This window comes from Anguilla anguilla, chromosome 14 (assembly GCF_013347855.1).
Source record: "Anguilla anguilla isolate fAngAng1 chromosome 14, fAngAng1.pri, whole genome shotgun sequence".
In the NCBI taxonomy this organism is placed as follows: domain Eukaryota; kingdom Metazoa; phylum Chordata; class Actinopteri; order Anguilliformes; family Anguillidae; genus Anguilla; species Anguilla anguilla.
Window position 1 is genome coordinate 27,404,123 of NC_049214.1, and position 14,581 is coordinate 27,418,703.

Consider the following 14,581-nt stretch of genomic DNA (forward strand, 5'->3'; position numbering starts at 1 on the left):
TTCAAATTTTGCCATATCTAACTACGTAGTGGGTATTTTGAAATTGAGATGTTTGCTTTCAGATTTTGAGATTATTTTATAATGTTCTAATGGTGAGATGTGTGTTTTCTGATCTTAGCATGTCGAACCACTGTGAGCATTTTGAAGATTTTGAGATTTATAAGAGACCCATAAAATCTGAAAAGAAAATATAGAATATTGTTGCACAAAGTTTTAGTTACTGGCTGAATGCCTTTGAAACTCTGCATGGAACAGTAAGTGTTAGTGTTAGTGACAGTGTTTGACTGAGCAGTGGCGCTATTAGAGTTCTTACGCTTGATTTACACCAGGAGTTGAGCAGACGCGTTCCGCGCCGCGCGCTACGCCAGGCTGCAGCTGGTATAAACGCCCTAATCCGCTAGTAAGGGCGCCAAAATAAAGCGGACGCCAGACAGCGGCTGCCACACAACCGCTCCGCTCCTGGTGTGGCTGCTCCGGCCGTACCCCCTGCCTGCAGTTACCCTTTCTGCCACTAGATGGCCCAGAATTACTGTGAGATTAACAACAGACCATGAGTACATGACCGCTTTGAAAGGAATTGATTTGCTCTTAAAAGATTAAACAACTGCCTGCTGACTGACTCTTACTGACTCTTACTGTTTGCTTGCTGCTTAAGCTTGCTGCTTGCAGAGAGTGAGGTACATGCTCTTTTTCGAGACCTGCAAACACAGGGTGTGAATTTAATATTATTGGTTCTGTTTGTAACTATTAAATGTAAGCTTCATAAAAAAAATTCTCACTGGTGCTATGTTGCTAAAAAAAAAACCTAAGGTCAACATTAGCAACATTCCACACCAGGAAATGATTAAAATATGGCTATATTTGGACGGACCCGCTAACACATAATATAACTGGTTCAGTGACGTACTTGCCATTGGAAAATCTGTGCTGGGAGAGAGGGTGCCAGGGTCGAAGGCCCCAGGGTGTGTTAGAGAGAGGATGGAGACATAGATAGCACTGTGTGTCCCTGTTACTATGGAGAGATGTCATGACATCACTTTCACTTTGTGCCATTGTTAGAGCGTGTGAATTATTCACGTGGTGCCCACCCCTACCCCACGCTGCCATTGTTTCCTTCATCGTTTCAATGGTGAGAAAACGTGCAGCGTGGCAGTTACAAAGTAGAGGAACCCTAACTGCTCTCCAGTACACTGTTCCCATTGTGTGACAGCAAGGAAATAGCCAAGCAATATGATGTCTTTGGAATGCAGTGTTGTTTATTATGCTTATGTTAGGGAACGTCTGAATTTGTTCCTGCTACGGCAAAAACAAATGTAGCAGACATCACTTCGTTAGCAATTTCTGCTGTCTCCTCAACAGCAATAACAAGACACTCCTCTCCATTCTCTGATTAGCTGCAGGAATCGTGGGAAGGCTCCTTTCATTTAGTCCATTGTTGTTGCTGACCAAATAGCCTCACGGTGATCTAAACAATAGCAGGAAATTGACCAGGGAGGAGGCAGAGGGTTCCTAAGCTAAGAGCTTCCTGATTGGCTGCTGTGGTTAAGAATAACCAAGACAGCAGTCCTTTGGGAAAGAAACTATGCCTCTCTCAGAGCTACAGGGATGCTCTCGTTTTAGGTGTTTTTTTTTAAAGTGGTATTAATTTTCTTTTTTAAAAGTAAGTACATTTTTATATGCATGGTTCATGTATGGATATGCACTTTTTATTTGATACCTATTTGCCATTCTTATTCATGTGATATTGTTCAGGCCAGTAATAAAGAAATAATTTGATTTTGGCTGGCATTTTTTTAAAAAGTGTCTCAAGGTATGATATACAAGTCAGAGCTTTTCATAAGATAAATCATAGTATTTTGCTGCAGGGCACTGTTCTGGGGGATATATTGTCTGTGTGAGGAATCTGTTGCTGTTTTAATGGAAAAGGCAGTTATTGGTTTGGTCGTGTCTTTCTGCAGTGGTTCCCTGCTTTTGTGTTTTTTTAATTATTTTTTTTATTTTTTTATTATTGCTGAATAGGAGAGTTTCTTCATCTGTGCCACTCTCTTTCTGAAACTGATTCGTTTGAAAAAGAGATGCTGGAGGGTCTAGAAAAGAGAGGGCCTACTGAGCCCGATGGAGTGGACAGTCACTGAGAAAACGTCATGGATGCTACGCCAGAGGCTAACGGATCTGAATCTACTCTTAAATTCTGTAAAGAAGACGGCAACTGCAATCAAACAATCAAAAATCCGTTTCACTGAATTAGAGTAAAATTAAAGTCTCAAGAAAACTGATCGAAACGGTTTTATAGCCACACATTTCGTTTCTGTATTGCGTCAATAGGATTTTGATATCATCTTTATTTGCATAGTCCCAGATCCCGTTCTCTGTTTTTCATGCAAGTGTGTTCGCACCCACCTGCCAACAGCTGGCTCAAACGGAATATTTTTGTTCTGGTGGGGTCATGTGACTTCCTTTTACTCCCTTTCCTTCCTAAAGAGAAAGAGCAGATGTGTGTCATATAAATGAGCTCTACATGTGCTATCCCCATATCCCTCCGCCTGTTGTTTGTTTACCCTGTTCAGGTTAATTAGGTCCTAGCGTTAACTGCACAACAATGTGTGGCGGTACGTCTGGGTATTTTATCGTCACGGTGACGAAAATGTGTAGGCCCCACTTCAGCAGAATATGTGGAACGGGTCATAAAACTGATCATTTCCAGAATAATACAGGGAGTATTAATAACTGAGGTCGTAGTAAGTCTGTTGATTCTTTGTCTAATCGACATTCGTGTTGAGCAGGCAGGCCAGTCAACATTATTGTCAGTGTCATCTGCACATCATTGGCCCAAATGTTCTAAGTTATACTACACAGTGAAATTCAACTCTAAACAGATCAAATTTGATCCCTTATTCCAGAGTGGGACCAAATGGTATCTGTTAAGAGTTGAATTAACACTGTTTGAGTGGACTTAACACTATTCATTTTACTGTGTAGAATCATGCGTTCATAAGTTGTATGTATATTATTTACATATCAAATCAGTGCAATTTATATGTTGGTTTTTTATGTTTGGCAGAGGTGGAAAGTCCAGGAGTCAGATAGTAAAATTCCTGTCATGTTTTTCTTCCACCAGTGAACTCAGCCAGCTGATTTCACTAATTAGTTCCACCTCTTGGCTTAAGAATTCTGCTAATTAGCTAATCCAGGTGATTTGAACAAATTACTGGGGAGGAGTTTTACTTTCTGAACCTGTATTTTCCACCTCAGGTGTTTGGACGTGTTGTGCCTGTACGCGCGCCTGTGTGTGCGACTGTTCCTTTGCTCCGCTGATTTTACGTGACATGCTTTCTCCGTGGAACGATTTGCGGAATTGTGGAATGAATTTGGCGGAATACGTGGCAGGCGTCGGATTCTTTTATTCTTATTCCTTTCCTAAGCCCGAGATTACTGCTTGGCATCCTGACCCTGGGGTCACGCAGTGCGTCACTGCGAGCCTTTTGTGTTCCTGAGTGTTCGGTGAAATTCGGCGGGAAACGAAAGCGAAAACAGATGCTGACGGGAGCTCGAGAAGCGTCGTGAGGAATAACGGGAATAAATCCTTAACGGGAGGAGAGCGAAACTGCGAATGCGATCTGCGTGAGCTCCGCGGAGCTGTTTCCCCTAAAAGTCTTTCTCCTGTCACAGTAGATATTAACAGTAAGCTTTGGCATTTCGCTTGTAATTTCCCCTGTCGGCGTCGGGGATGTTTTCGGTTATACGGCGCAAACGGCCGACGCTGTGTTGTTTGAGATCATGTGTGATTTCGTATGGTGTTAACGTTAGCTTAGTCTGTATCGAGCGTAACAGGGAAATTGGTCCCTGCTGCAGCATATGGGCCTGTTTCTAAATGACGGTTCTCTGTCTGCTGCGCAGTACAAACTGTTACAGCTGTGAGCTCAGATCTGTGTCACGAGCTCATCGAGCTGCAGGGCCTCTAATCTGGGTCATCTGGTCCACGTGCTGTTTTACTGCAGACAGACCTGGGTCAAATACCTATTTGTTTTGGATTCAAGTACTTTTCTGTGCTCTGTTGATCTTGTCTGGTGTAATTGAGCCTGCCAATATGACCAGAAGGCGGGGTTTGCAGTTTTTTTGAGAGTATTTAATTGGTTCCAAAACACCAGACAAGATCAGTAAAGCGTAGAAAAGCATTTGAATCCAAAACAAATACGCATTTGACCCAGGTCTGACTGTGAAGATCCTGTGAGCTCTCTTCTACAGCCTGACTCAGGGCCTCCCTATGAGACATTGCAACTGTAATCCAATTATAATCCATGCATAAGAATCCATGTCAGCACTGTAGCTTCATACTCATTATTTTAAACTGTTTATTTGGATGAATTAAAGACAAAACAAGCTGAAGGTCAGATTTATAAATGCCTGTTTGAGTGGTAACCCCAACCTAAACACTATTCTTTGTTTTTTCACATGAAACAAAAGTTCCTTTAAAGAATATCAACAAGCACCCCAGTGTAACATTTTTGTAAGTGTTTGTAAAGCTCTGTGAAATTGTAGTAATTACTGCTGGATGGTAATCACAGTAAGAAATATGTTAATTATGTAAAAACTTGTTTTAAACAATGTGCATTTCCATTACTTGTACTGCTGTGATCTGGGCTTGTATTGCTACACAGTAAAATAACAGTATGCTACACACAGTAACATATCGCTGTCATTTATGAATGTGGGTAAAAGTCAGTTTGGCTGAAGCGCTGTTCCTGTGTTTTAGATTGGAAGGGGAGATTGGGCTGCTGGAAAGGGAGGAGTCACAGATCTCTGCCAAAGAGCAAGTGCTGAGAGAGAAGCTGAGGGAAACCGAGAGATCAATCGAAGATCTGCAGAAGGTGAGCTGGAGAACCTTTCCACTGATGTTCACTTCATCAGAATGTAACTAATGGTGCCATATATATGGACACATGCTGAGCTTTTAGAAGGTAGATTTTGATTGAATTTGTACAACATGATATTCTGTATATTAACTGTTATGTTGCATTTTACCATCAGAAATATATTTTGATCATTGACGTATTATATTGATGTGATAGACTGCATTTGGCTTATTAATTTAATACGCTACTTTTGTCTGCTTGCTTTTCAGAGTCTTCAAAACCAAGATGGAGGTAAGTACTTAGCCTTATGTCACAATTTTTAAAACCATGTTATGACAATTACTATGATTTATTTTTGTATTTTGTATTGGTGTTAGTGCTGTTGGGCTCAACTCTCTTTCGGGGGGGGGGGGGGGGGGTCTGAGTTCCCCCCGGCTTCCACGTAATTCGAACTCTTAGCGGAGGCCACTATATCGCGTTGCATTCTCCAGGGTAGCTGCATGCAGTGTGTGTACATTCATTCCCACGCGTGTTCACATACATCCACGCATTTGCAGTGGAGGTGATAACTTGTCAGGGCAGCACGCTAGCACCCTTTCCCTTTTGCCTCAGCGAGACTGTAGAATTCCGATCGCAAGGCAGAACGACTGTACTTTGTTGACGCTGATCCCCGTATTCAGAGCGCGCTCATTGTTCCCTCTAATACAGCCTCGCTGCGTTTGCTGCCTAAGCACAAAGCTGCCCTACAGAAAGAAAGGGAGGGGGGATAGAGAGGGGTGGGGAGGGGGGGGGGGGGGTAGGGGGACATCTGGGGGCTTTGGGACCGAAAGGTCTAATGTCACTTCCTCTTTCCACTCTCTGCCCAACAGATGCAGTGAATTACATTCATTCCCGCATCCCCGACCTCCCGGAGCTGTACTCCAAAACAGCGGCCAAGGCTTCTGGCGATGAGCAGCTGCCAAAGAAGGCTGGTAGGTCTGGAGGGGGGAGTGGGAGGAGCCAGACTGGAGCAGGTTCTGGCCCAGGACATGCATGGCCCAGGACGGGGGTGCTGTATGGGCGGGGGGAGGGGGTGGGTGGTGCGGAAGTTAGGGTGATTTCAAGGGCAATGACTGACAGGGGCCCTCAAAAAATATTGCAGCATAGGGTGTGGTTCTGGGGCCCAGTGTGGGATCATTTTTTGGGGCCTACAATCCCTGGTGGCACACTTGCTTATGGAGGTTCTCATTTTACATGATACGGAATGGTGAATTGATGATGATTGCCTTTTCCCCGTCTCTTCTTCCCGTCCCCTTCTGCAGTGATGTACGCCGTGGAGGTCAGCGTGGAGAAGGACAAGAAGACGGGCGGCACGAAGATCCTCTCCACCTCGGCCGTGAGCCCGGAGAACGTCCACCAGCGGGGCGTCAAGGTCTACGACGACGGGCACAAGATGGTGTACGAGGTGCGCCCCGGAGGTCCGGGCACCCTGGAGAACGGGGTCCACCCCTGGAGCTCGGCCGAGGTGGACGAGCTGATGCAGCGCGTGAGCCAGCCTCGTGTCCAAGGCGACGGCGGGCGGGCGACGGCCGCCCCCGCCCCTGCCGCCGTCGACGGAGGGCCCGCGGGGCCGCGGGTGGAGCAGACCGTGCGTAAGGAGGCCAAGCTGGAGATGGTGCGCGGCCAGCAGGGCACGGGCACAGGCAGGGGCATGGGCACGGGCACGGGCTCGGCGGGCCAGCCCAGGCCTGGGCCCAGGCCCGGGTCCGGGTTCGAGGAGGAGGTGACGGAGGTCCCCGAGGCCACGTCCGAGAAGCCCGTCACCATGATCTTCATGGGCTACCACAACGTGGACGACGAGGAGGAGACCAAGAAGCTCCTGGGCTTCGACGGCACCATCAAGGCCGAGATCGTGCTCATCGACGAGGACGACGAGAAGTCCCTCCGGGAGAAGACGGTCACCGACATCTCCACCATGGACGGCAACGCCGCCGACCTGGTCTCCGGCAGGCCCCTGTCCGACACCACCGAACTGTCCTCCGAGGGCAAGGACGAGAGCTTGGCTACGGCTAAGGAACTTCCACCCGCAGGTATAGAAAAGAAAAAGCGCTGCCACTGCTGTACTATCATGTGACCCTTTTTCCCAGCATCCTCCTCTCCCCCGGAGCACATCTTCTGAGGCTCTTCCTCCTCGAAATCCTCACCTTTTTACTAACAGCACCTCCTCCTCCTCCTCTGTGGTCGAGGACACGCGCTCTCTGTCTGTCTTCTTGCCCGTCTCCTCTGACCTACTTTGAAACACGGCCGCCTGAGATGCTGTTGTGTAGTGGAAAAATGTGACTGCATGGGGAGGGAAAGGGCTTTGGGGAACAGGGCTAGGGTGGGCCCTAAAATGGGAATTTGAAGAAGTTTTGATTCAAGCCAATGAAAATGTGAGGAGACAATAACTTGTAATTAACCTATTTGATAGTTTTAAAATTTTGGGGTGTGAGGGTGAGGAAACCAAAAAGAAAAGAAGAACAATCCGCATCAGCTATGGTTCCGACACAAGTAGGAAATACGTTTGGAAGGCACACAAACTTCTAAAACATGGATCTAATTCAAACTACAGAAAAATACCAACGTAATACTTCCAGATCACTGTTTTTGTATGACAATGTAGCATAGATTCTCACAGATGCGTTTAGAGGAGGTGTTCAGTACATACATGTCCATATCGCAATTTGTTACTCTACATTGTAAGGCGTACATATAGAAAGTTTATTTTAAATATCCATACCCAGCATTTGTCCAGTGGCCTTACTGAAGCGTAGAACTCGACCGTGCATTTGAGCAAGTCCGTCAGTGTGGAAGCACTTGTCATTTTCCTTCTGTTTACAGAGCTGGGCGTACCAATTGCTCTTTTTCCATGATGATGAGCAGGATAATACCAAGCTTGCAATGTACATATGCTATACTTATAACACAATGTGCAGATCCTTTTTTTTGGAAGACCTTGGGATCCTTGCCTTTGGTATCTGTGCCTATTTATTCTAATGTACAAGTAGTAGAGGTTCAACTTTGCCATTGTATTTGAATGTTTTTGCTTTTTTTTCTTCTTTTTTCTTAAAAAAAAGGCCATTGAATGGACTTCTTCATCTACGAAGAAGAAATATTCGTGGCACATCTTAAGTGCCATGATTTTCTAAACACTCAGCAAGCTGGCTTTCAGGTTTCTAAGACTATTTTTAAAAAATACCGTACCATTATTTAGAAGTTTATGCTCTAGGCTTTGTATAGCCTATCTAGAATAGTGTCCATTGAAATGATGCTGTAACTCCTTCCTTCAGTGTTTGGGTGATCATTGAACAAACCCAGTGATATTCCGGTTGTTTTTTATCATTTAACTCTGGGATAAGTGTCACAGCACCACAACTGCCAATCAGATCTTTCCACCTGCACTTTTCCAGGGTTTTTAACTCTCGCAAGTTTCCTGCTTATGATACACAGGAAAACTTGCCGGATCTCTTTGAAAAGCTTGGTTATTATAAACGTTTTCGATACATTGTTGATATTTCCATACAATAATTAATATTGATTAAATGACCTTTGTCAGTAATTGCAAAAGTATTGGGCACTTACCTTTCTCTGAGGGCACGGACGGAGGCGAAGTATAAGGAATCAGCACAAGCCATAAATGTGGCGCGAATAGGTCCTGGTTTACATGTCAACTCGGTGCTGCGGGACCTGGTGATCATGAGGACTGTTGGTCAATGTAAGCACACGGAGGATAGTTCTCCTCAGTCCTCTTCAGAATGTCCTCTTCTACATTATGGGCAATCCATTCCATTCAGAATAAAATACAAGTACGTTTTAACAGCAGATTGACGAAAATGAAAGGGGATCTTTTTTCCCCAAATTGCCACTTGATATAAATACCAATTGTTTGTCATGAACCAATTGACTATGAGAATACCACATTGAGGATGCTGTATGAAACAAGTATATCTCTAGCACGTAAACGGCATGTAAATATGAATGTATACCAGCCAAAGAAAAAAAAGGAATACAAAAGGGAATTGTCTGATAGGAGAAATGGGAAACTATGGTCAGCTGTACCAAAATTCAACTTTCATGCCTAATTTCTGAAGCTATTCAGAGCTTGATTTGGTCAGCACTTAAATGAGAGACTAGCTAGGAAAAGTGGTTTTGGTGGGGCAGTCGGGAGGCAACTGGAGCAAATTCTTTAGTGCAGTGACTGATCTCTGGATACGTTATTCAAACATGATCTTGGCCTGTTATGTTCATGAAAGATCCGGTAGTACTTGTAAGAGTAGGGGTGTTAATCCTGGTTTTATGATGATTCAACTCCTTATCTGGCCACCCAATTATCCCCTCTGAATTATATAGAACAGGCAGAAAAATGAATTTGTTTTCGTCGACGTGTAAATGCTGTTTACGGTAGTTAAAATCTCAGAGGAGGTGGCAGTGCCTGATGCTTCTGTGGAACTTGACTTGAAGAAATCCCTGGCCTTTTGAAAAAAGCCTAAGCATGATGTGAAATTTCAGCAGTTGGGCACAAAATGGCGGAGATGTGAAAATTTCTGACACAACCGCCTGTCAGCAGCAACAGGGGAGGGTCGCACTTCTCTCCTCACTTAAAAAGGAAACTGAATTGGCGGCAAGGGTTATTCATTTGCATTAAGAAAGGTAAACTTCTATACGGTGTACCTGTAGATAAAGTATGTATATATGCTCAATATGAATGCTAATTTTATTTAGACCTTCCACATCTATTTATATAGAGATTAATTATCAAAGAATTAATAGACACATTATTTATATGAATACACATGTATGAAAAATCCTTACCAAGTTAATGCTCTTATGTTCATGCTTTTAAAATATATATATATTTTAGTATAATTTTCTTCTAATACTAATTGCGTTGCTGTGTTTGCCATAATTCATAATGATACTTCTCCTTCTTACTTTTTTCACTGGAGGCAAAACCAAGTGAACATATGTTTACCGCATATGTCTACAGTACTTCCTGTGAAATTCTCTAGTTCATGGTTGGAAGTCGTCAGTCCAAAGCCATGTCTTTTATTACTGGTCACGGCCATTGTATTGCAATTGCATTGAGATATATATCTTCATAGATCTAAAAGATTTTGATCTTGGCTCTCTACGTGCAGTTTCAAATCATTTTTTAATTATTTGTCACCATAATCATCAGGCCGAGAGTAAGGAATGTCTGAATTCCTAAATTCCTGATTTCTGTATCTAAGCACAAATCAATTCTGGATTGTCAAAAAAAAACAATACTTACTGACAGCATGTGTTCATTTTTAATGTCCATATCATATTTAATTTTTTGTTGTTGTTGCTGTTTATCCACTTCATTGACTGTAACACAGCTGTTCTCATATTGTTTGGCTGTTATGTTGAGTCATTGCTAAACCAACTTCTATCACAAACACATTTTGAAAATAATGTATACACTTAATGTCCTTTATTCCTTTAATTGTATTTTGTGTACTCCTGTGACCATATATGGTTAGCACAATTCAACCAAACATGGCTGTGATGTATTCTTATGTGTATCTTAAAATAAGACTAAATACTGTTGGTTAGCAGTACCACAAAAAGAAAGATATTATGAAAACATTAAGGCAAAGAAATACAATTTGGTTAAACTGTTGGATTGAGGCTTATAGTTTCATGGATGTTTGACGTCTTTAGATGTATGCATATATACACATGTACGGTGTGACAATGTGCCATTTTATTTTTAAGCTGTAGATGTTTCTGAAATCTGTGTATGCACAAGCCTCACTTATAAAATTACCTCTCATATCATCAGATATAAGGAGGAAAGAACAAAACATTTGTATCAGTACAGGCCACTGAAGATAATGTGATGCAATGGTGTGACAAAGCTCATGTGGACAAACTCAGAGTCATGAAGAAGTGAGAGATTTTGATTTTTTTAAGGCTTGATATCCTGTTTTGAACGAGAACAGCACCACAGGTTTACTCATTTCTTACATAACAATAGAGTGAACACAAAAATGCAAAATTTGTTTAAAAAAAAAACGTTTTTTAACAGGTGTGGTGCCTGTTGTGTGGGAAACTAATTAAAAACGTGAGGATATATTGACAGGAAATAGCGGTAGCCAAGGGAACGGCTGGCATTGTTCAATGATTTACACACATTCTACACATTTACATAGAGTTTCCTTCAGGGAAGATTAAAGTTATTCTATTCTATGGTATTCTGTTCTGTTCTACATTAGGGTTGTAGAAAGTCTGGTTCATTGGTATACATTGACCTTTCAAGAGATGTGTTCATGTGGAAATACAACAAAGTATTAACTTGTCCTGCCAATAGAGTAAATCAATATATGGTACAATTCTGAAATTTAACCGTCTAATTCGGAATTACGCAATGGCAAATCATAGTTCATCCAAAAAAGCAAGTCATATTTAATTGTAACGAGTGATATGTGTCATTGTCTGTCATATTTATACTCAGTTATGTTTTATTAAGAACGATAAATGTGTTGCTTATCCCCGTTAGTAAAACACAAGCCGTGACAACAATGGCCTTGTCAGCACATTCTAGCAAGACCCCCCAGTGGTGTTGAATGTTGTCTAGAGCACACTTTCCAACATTAGGCACAGTGCTGAGTACAATTTTTGCGATGTGGGAGTTTATCATTCACTACTGTTTTTCTTTTCTGTCTCAGAGCTCAATAGGAATGAACAAACTTGCCATGAGACCGCTCTGCTTTTTTTTTTTTTTTAATTGAGAACTGTTGTACTTTTGCAAGCCGGAGTGTCATTTTTAATGTCTGTTCCTGCCCTCTTTCTTTTCTTTCTTTTCATTGTTAAAATAATGCCTTTCTGTATCTTTCTCCCTCTCTCACACTCTCACTCTTAATGCAGACTGCCAGCAGCCGCGCTGTAGCCACACGGCTACGCCTTTGTATGATATTCCTAGTCAAATAAACGCCATTTCTTTTCCACCGCGCCTGCTCTCTGTGTCTGTTGCTATGATTCTTTCTCTAACTCACTCTTGCGAGAGTCCGAGCACTTCCACTGTCTCCTCCGGGGACTGGCGTCCCTGTCGGTCCTCCAGCACGACTAACCCGCACACTGGCCTGTTTCTGAGTCTTCACTGCCTGTCCCTGCCTTTTTGGCTGCTTCTCCTCCGTCACCACACGTACAGTAACAGGAGGAGCAGACTTCATGGGCTGCGTCCATTTTGTTCTGTGTCTTCACCGTGTGTCATTTGCCCCCACCTACAACATTTACAAAAAAAAACAAAAAAAAACACTTCCTGTTTTCCCTCCCACGTCTTGCAATTATGCTGCGAATTTCATGGCCTCTAGACCTACAGAGAGCAAAAATGCAGTTTTTAGTGCCGTTAATCTTACTAAGGGGATGTTCTCCAAGTATGAGTTGCACTGGATTAATTTTTGTGGCCTAAGTGTATCCGCAATGATCAGTGGTTTAAGGGTTTGTGTGAAAGCAAAGCAAATCAGCCATTCAAGTTGCTGAGCCTGCTCAGAGAGATGGATTTGAAAATGGATTCTGTAGCAAATTGTAAATAAGAAGCACTGCAGTTGCACATGCAGGTAGTCTGAGTTACATTTAGAATCCAAAAAGTTAATCTGTCTGAGAAATATTCAAAATATATTATAGAATTTGAAAACTTCAAGAATCTACTATGATTCTTTAACATAAAACATCTGTCGTTAGAAGCTTTGGTATTTTTTTTAGCAACAACAAGGAATAAAAAAGGACATTTTGTAATTGTAGACTTTATGAACCAATTAGTTTATTTAGTTTTGTTTGTTTGTTTGTTTTGTTTTGTTTGTTTTTAGTTGACCTAGCAGGATTTTTCTTTATGGCAAAATGTCAACATCCAGGCCGGGTTTGAAACACCAACTGAGCGCGGTCCATTTTTGTACCAGACCCCATATTGGTGTCGAGGTGGCATTCAGATCTGGAACGTATGGGTCTGGATCTGGCTCGGCAGCGGCCTGCTATGGGGGTCGCCACCTAGGCGATACCCTGAAAACCAACAGGACAGAATCTGACAGCCTCAACATTCAATAGACTGGACACCTATAAGTGCAAAGAAATCAATTGGTTTAATCAAATCACACACAGAATGGGGAGTAGTAAGATTATCAACAACGCACGTCAACGAAAGAGGCCAAAACACGCAAATGGTGGGAGACAGGAAGTAATTCATCACCACACAAAGGTCACACAAACATCACAAAGAAGCCGGGAATCTCCTGAGCAGTGGTCATTGTCAGAGCAGGTGAATAACTGCTCACTGCAAGGAGAGTAGATGGTGAGAGAGGGAGGGGCAGAAACAGCTGTTGAATCAATTTTTTCCATTAAGCCAAAAATCTGAAGCATGTGCTCTGGGTCTGAATTGTTCAGTCTTTTTTGATGTGTCTGTTATATATAGCTGCCTCATTTAGCATTATGACTAATGTAATAGTTCCACAATATGAGAGACAATATTTATAAAAATATATTAAACAGAGTGGCTATCTCCAAAGGTTTTCAAAATTATTTTTGAAAACAGTTGCTCAGAATCTATACAATAAAATACACAGTATTGCCTTGGCATGGAATCTGTGGAACTGCTACAATACCCAAGCCTGGTTTCACTCAACATTTGTTATTACATTAACTTGACTCAAATTTTTGTTTTCTCTTCACAGAAAAATTTTGCAAGTTCAGTGAGTACTGAAACTAATTTGTCAAACAGATTGCGAACAAAAAGCATAATGCTTCAGTAAAGTCAAAGTCACGGACAAACACTCATTGAATACAGGCCTCAATCTCTGATGTTTGTAGATTGTTTTAATACATTCAAAACCATTTCAAACACATTTAAATCCGAACTGTTCAAATGCCAATTCATCAGTTATCCTGTGAATATTTGAATCAATAAATCTTAAAATACATATAAAATAAAATGTAAATTAATTAAAGCTCCATGTTTGCCAACTCAGAAAATGCATTGTTCCTCAGTTATCTTATGGAGGACCATTTCCAACACAACTTTGAACAAATGTAAACAGAGCACATGCATCTGTTGAAACAATTACTTCACAAAGCCTACATGTATAGGCATGGAGACCTGCTTGTTTTGCTTTTAGTGCCATATGTTTTCTTAATTAAATACCAAATGGCCACAAATGGCAAATTCATCTTTTACTGCATAGAATCAAGTAACAGAGACAGCTATTATAGATGTGAATGAGCTCCAATAGAATGTATGAATGTATGTTCTATTATATCGCTTCAGTGCTGCCAGAAAAAAAAATCAAACTAAAGATAAAGCTCCCTGGCTGCCAGGAATGAACTCACCATAGACTGCAAGGTGGGCGGCCTTTAAACAACTATTCAAAATGTGCCTTTACCAAGTACGTCTGGTAAAATCAGAGCCAAGAGGTTTGAGTAAATGCATTCAGTCATAAGAACGGGGTGAAGACCTTTATAATAAAAAAACTTTAATATTTATTAAAGATTTTTTAGTGAGAACACAAATGCATTTAAATTTAGTAGGTGAGATAATACTATTTCACTGAGGGTTTCATGAGCTTCTCACCTGGTTTAGAATTGCTGATTATGTCACCACGGTAACACTCACACCATGCGAGGATCATTGGAGCTGTAAAGTGGGCATTCCTCTAACACACTGTCCAGCGAGCCAGTGACAGTTTAACACAGAACAC

General features: G+C 42.0%; 1 protein-coding gene across 3 annotated transcripts in view; it reads left to right on the forward strand.

Annotated features, from left to right (window-relative positions):
- The window catches only part of LOC118212175 (A-kinase anchor protein 2), a 120,910-nt gene that overhangs the window by 54,252 nt on the left and 52,077 nt on the right, over positions 1–14,581 (forward strand). For all 3 annotated transcript variants that reach the window (XM_035389822.1, XM_035389824.1, XM_035389823.1), the window contains 4 exons: positions 4,754–4,868; positions 5,123–5,144; positions 5,723–5,824; positions 6,155–6,922. In XM_035389822.1, the coding sequence (XP_035245713.1) occupies positions 4,754–4,868; positions 5,123–5,144; positions 5,723–5,824; positions 6,155–6,922 (1,007 nt within the window). The remainder of the gene's footprint in view (positions 1–4,753; positions 4,869–5,122; positions 5,145–5,722; positions 5,825–6,154; positions 6,923–14,581) is intronic.